Here is a 9872-nt window from a genome sequence, read left to right as displayed (position 1 = left end):
GCTCCAGAAGGTAGCTGGGAAAACAAGGTGGAAGCCTCCGAGGTGGAAGGCGGGTTAAAAAAGTCCTTTTCCACTTCTTACCCACTGGTTTTCACTCTGCAGTGTGCTCTGCCTCCAGCCGAGCTGGTGCCATTATTTGTGAACTGAGGACCCCGTTTTATATGACCCCTGGTCGGAACTGACGTGTGGCCTTCTGCCACAAAACGCTTGTTATATTGTATTGTATTAAGTTAGGTTATTTGTTTCGGTTTTCCCCCCACGCTGCCTTACACCACACCACCGACAGCTTCCACCCAAGCAGGCCGTGGGAGGAGCAGGCCGTGGCCGAATGGCGGGCAGGGAAGCAGGGCTGCCTCCTTCAGTCGCACCCCCAGCCTACGGTGGCCCAGGCTGAAACTACCCCCTGTTTGATGGGTTTGTTTGGTTGGTTTTTGTTTATTCTTGCTTGTTTTCTGCTTTTTTTTTCTTCTGAAACTGTTTTGTCAGCAGTAACTGACAACCAACAGGACAAATGACTGGGGCCAGCTGCCACCTTGCTGCCCACCTGCCTCATGCCGCCATCATTAGACCCAGTGAGGGCAGGGCAGCCCTGCACCAACAGCCACCACCATCCTGCCACCGTTGGCTTGGTGGCCATTCTGAGGAGAGGCAGAGCCTGGGGGGAGCCATGCAGGTGGGCAAAGAGGGTCACCCCAGCCCTGAGCTGTCCTGGCGGGGCGGCAGCTGAGATGGAGGGCAATGAGGGAGTTGGTGCTGGGATGCCAAGGAAATGGCGGAGGCTGGGGGGGAGCGGTGGTTGGGGCCAAGAGGATTGAAGTCACCCAGCCTTTGGGCTCCCAAACCTGATATATGCATCACCCTGGCAAAGCTGGTGGTAATTAACACTGTCATTAGCAGCAGTGAGAAGTGTTATGAGATTTTCACTTGGGATTGTGGCCTGCTAGTAGAGTAATACTGCTTCAAACGGTCTAGCTTCATACTCCAAAACCAATTTATGTTGGATCACTTTTGCCATCGCTTGCCTCCTTTGCACTCTTACCCTCAAATATCTTCTCAAGTTTTTGGCACACTTTCATTTATTTGGTCTGTGCATATTACTGCAACCTTGAACTAATGTTAAGATTAACTTTTAAAACATTGATTTAACTCAATTTGTTAAAAGATTGTTAAAGGTCTGCTAGCTTCTGATCTTTTCTTCCTTGAGACCGGAGTTCAGATTGGTCAGAGACACCTGTTTCTGTTATGTTTACTGTGATCTAGGACTCCTGATCCAGTTGTTTTTTTTTTCCTTTTACATTTTGAGATGTAACAACACCTAGAAAACGTCCAATGTACAACTGGTTACACAAACATATTGAGTGCTACAAACATTAAATAGAAATAGTATAAAATACACCATTTCAGTAAAATACTATGGAAAGATTTTAGGTAGGACCTAAATTTACAGAAAAAACACAATATGCCAAAATCTTTCCTGACAAAAACAGGCCAGAGCTTATCTTTTGTTACCTACATTCCAATTCTGTTTCAGTAGTCCTTTTTGTTGCGTGGTTTCAAAATTATTTGTGCAGTTACGATTGATGATTTTTATTATTGTTTTTAATGCCTCCTGATTCTTCGTAATCCTTCTGCTATGGAGAAGGATTTGCTTTCTGTGCAGTGGGGAAATCTGATCCTGAATTAAGACAGGAAAACGTACACTTGTGTGGAGGCCAAAGTGCACGTGCACCATCACGCATGTTTCTTCAGTGGCTCCCTTGGAGGAGTAGCCCTCTTGGTTCTGTGGATTTTTTGATATCCTGGCTGTACCTAAGTCAAAATTCTGCGTTGGTAAAGGCTTGAAAACTTGCAGTAACACTGACTGCAGGACTTCTTTATGGAAGTAAACCCTGGGGAATTACACTGCAGCAAAATCTTCATTTGGGTTTTTCCTATTCCAGACCTATTAGAGACCATCTAATTCATCAGATTGTATATGGAGCTTCTCTTTTATTTTTTCCAATGGATTATACCAATTACTTTTCAATCAAAGAAGGAGAAAACATCACTTATTCTTAATTCTGTATCTACGTTTTCATATGCGGATAAAGTTAAAGTAAGTTTGCTAGTATATTTGAAAGACATGGTGATGTAACTACCATGTTCTTAGAGGCAGACTGTTACAGGAAATAATTTTCCAAATATTATAACTAACTACAATGGAGTCCAAAATCTGGATACAGGAGCTTTGCAGAAGGAATCAATTAAAGTATTCAGGTATGAAATCTCTTCTTTATCTTAGCAATAAGGCACTAGATGTTTGCAAAGCCAGAATGCTCCAGTAGTAGTGACTATTGGCAGCAGTACCCTTGCCTGCAGTCTGCTCAGCCCATGCTCCATGAGTGTTCGAGGAACTCTCACGAACTACTCCCACTTCCTTTCCACTCCAAACCCTCCAAAGTCTTGCTTCCTCACTCATGCCAGAAGAAACTGGGGGAGGTAAGAGTCTTCTCCTGAACCCGCTGTACTTACCTTCCTTGTGAGCAACAGCACTATTCTGTTTACTCTCTGTGTGCGTTTCTCAAGTATGGTTTCATGGCTAATGTATGTACTCATGGCATGGTAGTAATCCAGTGGAAATCCTGGATGTTTCCTCAGGTAACATTTTTGTCATGTACTTTTTGTTCATTTGATGCTACTTTATTAATGAATCATAAATATCGCTAAATGTTTCTGATATATACATATTTATAGAGATTTCTTTATGGACATTTTCAAACAAGACATTATTTCAGGGCCATAAACCCCACACTTTTTGATTAACCTGTTTTAAAATCTGCTTTACTACTTCTTATCCATATTCGAGGCCTCCTAATGTGTTGCCGTTCTACCATTCCAACAGTAGTCCAGTTACAATAAACAGATTCTTTTAATGTGATAATTTCCGTAGAAATGTAGCCTTATAAATAGTGTACAGTTCCTTTATCTTAACCATTTAATTAAAATTACCACAAAGGTAGACTTAACACCTACAGAAGACCTGTGTTATTAACATGGTCTACGAAGTAACTTAGGTTGACACATTAATATTAATCATTAACTTAAAATAAAAAGGTCTTTTTCTTCTGATTCTAGGCATGCTTTTACATGTTTATTCACACCTTATTACATGTTTATTCACACCTTATTAATAACATAAAAAAACATAAATAAGATACAAAAATCTTGCTTGTATAAAGCTCTATTTCTTTAAGTGTGTTTAAGTAAGCTGTGTATAGTTTGGGGTTTCTGAAGTAGGTTTCCATATATCTTTTAGACAATTGTTTAGCTGATAATTTGGAGACTAATTGTTTTATCTATGCTTAAATTTTGAGTTTTCTTTCTACCTTTTTTCCTTGCCGTTTTCTGTTCAGAAGTGAAAAATGACAAATGTTCATGATAGAGAATGGTCCATGAAGATACTGCAGCCTTTAAGTAATGGTTTCCTTTTGTTACATCCTTAATATATGCCAAAGTGAAAAAGGCCTGGTTTTGGTTTAAAAAAAAGGCACACAAGATTGATTTGTTGATTTAGTTTTGTTTCATAATATCAAACCAGGATCCAAACGAATTTACTGAATGGAATGACACAGAGAGAGATTTTAGAATACTTCCTCCAAAAGAAAAACTGAAAGATGAAACTGAAGAAATGGTTTTACACTTGCAGAAAGAAGCAGAAGGCAAGTAAAATTAAAAATACATGCCATTTGTATAACAAAATTTTTAAAGTGGAGGTATTTTCAATAATGCTTTTTGTAACGTAAATGTACGATAATTATATTTTTATTTTAATTACTTTCGCTTGGTTATTTTAAAAAGGATTCTGAATTAAACATACAACACAGTTAGTGACAAACATTATGGCATGTAACATGTATGGATAACTTAAGTTTCATAACTTCATAAAGGAAGATTCACATTCTGAGAAACTGGTAGTAATCCGCTCCTGTATTTCTGTATTTTCCGCTATAGTTATAGTTAAATACATTTCTTTTTTTCCTCTCTCTTACCCAGAGTTATGCCAAAGTTGACTAATTTCTGAAATAGTACTTCTTTTTCTTTCATTAGTTCCATGCCTGTGTAATACTTCTCATACATTAAAAATGTTTGCAGACACTTTGGAGAACAAAGGGTAACTAATTTTTTGTTTGTTGTTTCTAGTGAAACCATATGAAAGAACGAATCTTGAAAAACTGAAGAAAGCTGAAGATGACTTTGATGAGGCTGATAGGAAAGCTATTGAAATGTACAGGTAAAGTGAAATATTTCTACCCAGATAAACAGTGTACATGTTACTATTGTACTTGTACATGCCCCTGAAAAATAAACTCAGAATCTTTTGAACAGCAATGTCTGCTGACGGACACAACTGCCCTTTTTCATCTTCTACTCCTTTGCCAGCAGACAGACAGCACTCACTGTACCGTCCTACTTCTCCCTGATTACCAGTGGCAAAGAGAAGCAGTTTACACCATATTTTACTTCTACATTTTGTTAGAACAAAATTATTCCCCTTTTAAAATACTTAATTTAGTCCCAAAGCCGGATATTTAAAAGAAAAAGAATAGAAAGGGCCACAGTGGAAACCACTGTTATACAATCCCAGTTCAGCTGAAGAAATACCGTGCTACTGTATGTAGAGGTGCATTTTATGTTTGAAGTGTTCTGTACTCAGCGTTTACCTGAGCTACACAAGTAGCTCATTCTCTGTTTGCCTGATTAAACTGTATCCCTCACTCTGCCACTCCAAAGATACTTTATTCCAGTCCTTAGAAGTCAGAGAAATGGTGATAAATATTCAAAGAAAGGAGAAGTTCTGTATTCCGTTTTCTCTCTTAGCAATTTCCATGGATTTCAAGGCAGGAGGAAACGGACAGACAGTAAGTCGTGGGTATCCCTTTTCTAGCGTGTTGCACAGGAACATTAGGAAAAACAAGGTCCCAACATACATGGCCCCACCTTTGTGAAAGATACTGAGTTTGTGCATATGGACTGTGTGCCAGCTATATCAGGATGCAGTGCCATTAAAGAAGAAAACTGTATTTCAGTGCTGAAATCAAACTGTTTAGTATTTTTAATTGATAATTAAATAATTAATCTGAGTATTAGGAACAAAATACATTTCTGCCTTTTGGATAGCACTCATTTCTGGTACAGCATGCTTTCTAAATATATTATTGAAATAAAAATGCAATGTAAAATGTATTATAAACTACAGTTTCACTGTATCGTACGCTGCAGTTGCGATGCTGGAATGGTGATAGTTGATAAACTTGTGTGGTTTTGAAAGATGGTTATCAAGTCAACTGTGGACCCCTAATACACAACTATTGTGTTTATTTTGCTTCTTGTCCAAGACTAATTTTAATGGCTTTTTTATTTCTTACTTCATTTGAAGTTCATATTGAATGAAGGCTCAGGAAAGATCTAATCAATGTCTTTAAATATCTGAAGGGAGGATATAAAGCAGACAGAGACAGAGGGTTTCCAGTGGTGCCCAGTGGCAGGACAAGAGTCAGTGGGCACAGACTGAAACACAGGAGGTTCCCTCTGAACATTAGGAAAACCTTTTTTTACTCTGAGGATGACTGACACTGGCACGGGCTGCCCAGGGAGGTTGTGGGTGGACTCTCCGTACTCGGAGATGTTCAGAAGCCGTCTGGACAACCTGCTCAAGGCTGACCCTCCTTGAGCAGAGGGGTTGGGCCTGATGATCTCCAGAGCTGCCTCCCAACTTCAGCCATCCTGCAATTCTGTGACATACCATGTACTGTTCTTAGGCATAACTGTGGCACAACCCAGGACCTTATTCAGCTATTTAATAGGAGTACACCAATCATTTTACTCACAATATCATGCAGAGCCAGCATGTTTTATGCATTCAGGTTCAGAAAACTTTGGCAACTTTTATGCAGACTTAGTAATGATAGCTATACTGGACATCCACATGTATATTTTTGTAGGCATTTTACAAAGTACTCTGCTGACTTCTGCAGAGCTCTGCACACAGAGCTTTTACACAGAATAAAAATGCTAATATGATCAAAAATTTCCTCTGTCTACATTCTGTACTTACTGCTTTTGCATTGTTAAAATTATTCTAGTGCTAACACTGTGTAACTAGTACTGTATTCTCATAACATAATAATTCACATAATTATGTGGAAGTTGGGAACCTAAATTATCATGCATTTTTGCTAGAGTATAATAACATTGCAGATATATAATCTTTTTTGAAAAAGCCACTTCTATAGTGGCTTTCAGTTAGTAAAATTAATCTCTGCTTTTAGTTCAACAAATCTCAGTGAGGCATCTTCCTTTTCCAATTTGCAAGGATTTTTATAGATGAAGACTGCCATCTACTGTTTTTACATTCCCATTTTCATGAATTATTTTAAAATTGTCTCGTAAATACTTGTATAAGTACTGGTAGTTCTTCCTCAAACTAATCTCATTTTCAGAATCATAAAAACAATTAGTACCTGCTTTAATTTTTTCTTGGTTTGTCTCAAATGATAAACCCTTGTGCAACATGTTTGTTACCCATTTCCCGTATTTTAATGTTATCTTATTGAATAAAAAGTAGCATGGAAGCCATTCTAGCTCTGAAATTACATTAGAAGACCTTGAGCTAAAGGGTTACTCAAAGCATTTTTAAAGGTAATTAGATAAATGCAATAGATATTATTTTAAAGTGCATATTTTATTATTACTTTTTAATTAGGCAGCAACGCTTGCAAGAATGGAAATGTCTTCAGAGGAGGCAAAAGTATGGGGAGCTAAGAGAAATTGGTGGAGAGCAGTATGTAGAGGAAGTTACAAATGCTCCAGAGGATGTTTGAGTTATAATTCATCTTTATCGGGCAAGGTAACTACATTCTTGCTTAAGATGTTAAATACTTCAATAAAGAGAACTGAACTGATAATTAAAAAGCAATACCAAGAAAAATGAAATGCAATAGACTAATGAAATAGCTATTGTTTGGAAGCGATGGAATCATAGAGCATGGGACCTCCTTGGTTTGTTAATTCACTTTGTGGGAGTGAATCACTTCACTTTTGTTCAATTATATGAAAGATTTCTTTTGCTCTCTATGCTTACCACCACCTACTGAACCTCACTGAGATTTCTGAGTTTCACTGAGAAAGTGGTGTCCGCTGTCTGTGTTAAAGGAGTTCGTTTGCAGCAGTGCTCTTCCAGGATTATTCTACCTTTATTTCCCCTTTAACTTGAACAGATCAAAAGTCCAATAGGAAAAGTCTCAGCTGTGAAAACTGACGAATGCTAGGGAATTTGTTGGTTTATTAGTTTTCCAATAAATTCTCTAATGGTAGCAGAAGTCGTGACAGGATCCAGCAGAAATGTCAAAGGACTCCCATGATTAGTTCAGCATATGTTAGCGACTCTATTAGATGTTTTTCAAAAGCACCAAGAATTAGAACATTTAATGCATTTTTTACATTCAGACGAGTTTTCTCTTCTGTTTCTCTTTCAAGCCTGTTGGGAGGAAGCTTCTTTGATTCTTCTCAGTTTTCATGAATTGAGTATTATTTCCAGGAGCAATAGGAATAGGTCGATCACATGAAATTGTTCAAATTGCAATACTTTAAATTTACAGATTTGAAGAAAGAAAACAGCAGCTTTTCTGGATTTTCATTGTTTTTTGTTTACTGGTGAAGCAATTCTGCACTTTACCATTGCATAAATACGAGTCTGTGAGGAAACTCCTAATTCCTTAGGAAGGAATACGAGATCTCCGGAGTCTCTCCTGGCTAGTAACAAAACCGCCTCACCGGTCTTTGGCCACGAGAGGGTGCTGCTGGAACTCGTCGAGGGTCCATAGGCTTAAACCGGCTTCTGGAACTTCTGGCAGTTCCAACAAAGATGCTCACTTCTGAAAGGTTAACGGGCTAGAGCGGAACAACAGAAAAACATCAAACCTTTACAAAGGTTTTCCTGACGTTACTTAGATTTTACTACAAGAATTGAACGAGTAATTAAATGTCAAACTGAAAGCCAATTCAAATAAATTAAAGTAAAACGTATATTACAGATTAAAAAAATCTCATTTAAAGTCTAGAATAAGTGGACAAAATGAGCTTTAAAATCTTCACGGAGAACAAAATTGAGGCACGATGCTTGAAGCGTCTGGCTTTCCTGACATGTTGTATAAACTGTGCCTATTATGTATTTTAACTTGGACAGCTCTTTAAATCACAATGATCTTAGAAGCAGTTAAGTAAAATTTGTGGTGCAATTCTTATAACAAACTACAGTAGAAGCAGACTATAAGAAAACATACATTTATTCTTCAAAGGCTTTATTTTTAATAACTTCAGTTATTTTACAAATCATTTACACCGCTATTGTCATACTTCCTTATTCTTTTCTAGCATCCCACTGTGTTTACTGGTTAATGACCATCTCAGCCTGCTGGCCAGGAAGTTTCCAGAAGTCAAGTTTCTCAAAGCCGTTGTAAACAGCTGCATTCAGAGTTACCATGACAGATACTTACCCACAATACTTGTATATAAAACTGGTGAAATAAAAGGCAGGTTCATTGGAGTAGCTGAATGTGGGGGAATATATCTTAAAGTGGAAGGTATGAGAAATATTTTTAAATAATTCACATTATACAAAATTTTATGTTGTCTGTAACTGTTAGATCTAAAGATCGCTGCTTAAAGGCAGAAAAGGGTTTGGATTATTTTTGTAGGAAAAAAAGTCTGCAAAAAGCAAAGAATTAATTTATCTAATTCTGTGGTAAAACTATTGGATAAGCATAGATATTTTGCAATTTCATGGTTAGCTATTTCACTGGGATAAAGTTGGGTTGCTGCAAGGATGGTTCTATTTTTTCTTGTTGTTGAGATAGAGCTTGATCTTTAGTAAAAGTCCTTTTCCTCTGAAGTGAGGAATTTATTGCAATTATTAGAATAAATTGTAATTTGTTTTTACAGAGCTTGAATGCAAACTAGCAAAGTTGGAGCAATAGAAACTGACTTAGAAGAAAACCCCCAAAAGGACATTATGAATATGATGACACTGTCAGCGCAAAATATTTCTGCTTGTGAAGACACTGATACAAAAAAGTGATGCGATGAAACCACGTATTACTTGAAAAAATTCTAATGCAGATCATCTGTTCTGATATAAATTAGCTCAAATGTATTTTTTTTACTCCTTTGCTAAGCCTGAAACGATTAAAAGAAGAAGTTTTTCTCGTTTTGATCTGTGGAAGAAAACTGACGTAGTAAATGAAAGCAATACTTACCTTTGGATACGTATAGATGCCTGTCACTGACACCGAGCGCCTGCATTCTCCCTTTCATACAAACTCTGCTTCGATGGAAGGGGAGGGTATTGGCTGGTGGGCTCTAATCCGTACTTTCTTCCTCCTTTTATCCAGCGTGCGTGCCAGATACTCCTTTAACTCTCAGCGATGTGACCATAGTGGAACTCTGCTCTGCTACGTGCCTTGTCAGTGCCCCCCCTGAAAAGGTGACCCAAAGACAATTATGTGTACAGTGACACAAAATCAGGATTCAGCCCTGAATCCATTGACTAACAGTTCCGTTTGTTTGACAGGTGTTCAGGAATTTTCTCCAGTGTCAAGGATAATCTTCCCACTCGTTTAGAATACTGACAGTTGGATCAGTTGTTCCTTCCTAAGAAAAATAAGTACATCCTTAACAAAACAGTTTACGGTACAACTGTAGGTAAGCAAAATTACACAAATGAAGAGACCACACTCCCGACTCAGCATTTTTATTATGAGTAGTGAATGAAATTGTACAGTACGAACGTTATTTTCCCAGTGACTCATCCTAAAAAAAACCCCAATCTCAATGTG

At 37.8% G+C, this 9872-nt stretch overlaps 1 protein-coding gene across 1 annotated transcript; it reads left to right on the top strand.

The window, feature by feature from the left end:
• The first annotated feature begins 2295 nt into the window (after nucleotides 1-2295).
• PDCL2 (phosducin like 2) lies at nucleotides 2296-9115 on the top strand. Its single transcript, XM_063337221.1, is given in 7 exon segments — nucleotides 2296-2478; nucleotides 3578-3698; nucleotides 4180-4270; nucleotides 6743-6886; nucleotides 8413-8621; nucleotides 8980-9000; nucleotides 9003-9115. Coding segments are annotated over 7 exon segments (882 nt in total).
• Nucleotides 9116-9872: the final 757 nt, after the last annotated feature.

This window comes from Chroicocephalus ridibundus, chromosome 5, assembly GCF_963924245.1.
Source record: "Chroicocephalus ridibundus chromosome 5, bChrRid1.1, whole genome shotgun sequence".
NCBI lineage: Eukaryota > Metazoa > Chordata > Aves > Charadriiformes > Laridae > Chroicocephalus > Chroicocephalus ridibundus.
The sequence above is the reverse complement of the archived record's forward strand: the minus strand, read 5'-3'. Positions and strand labels throughout refer to the sequence as shown.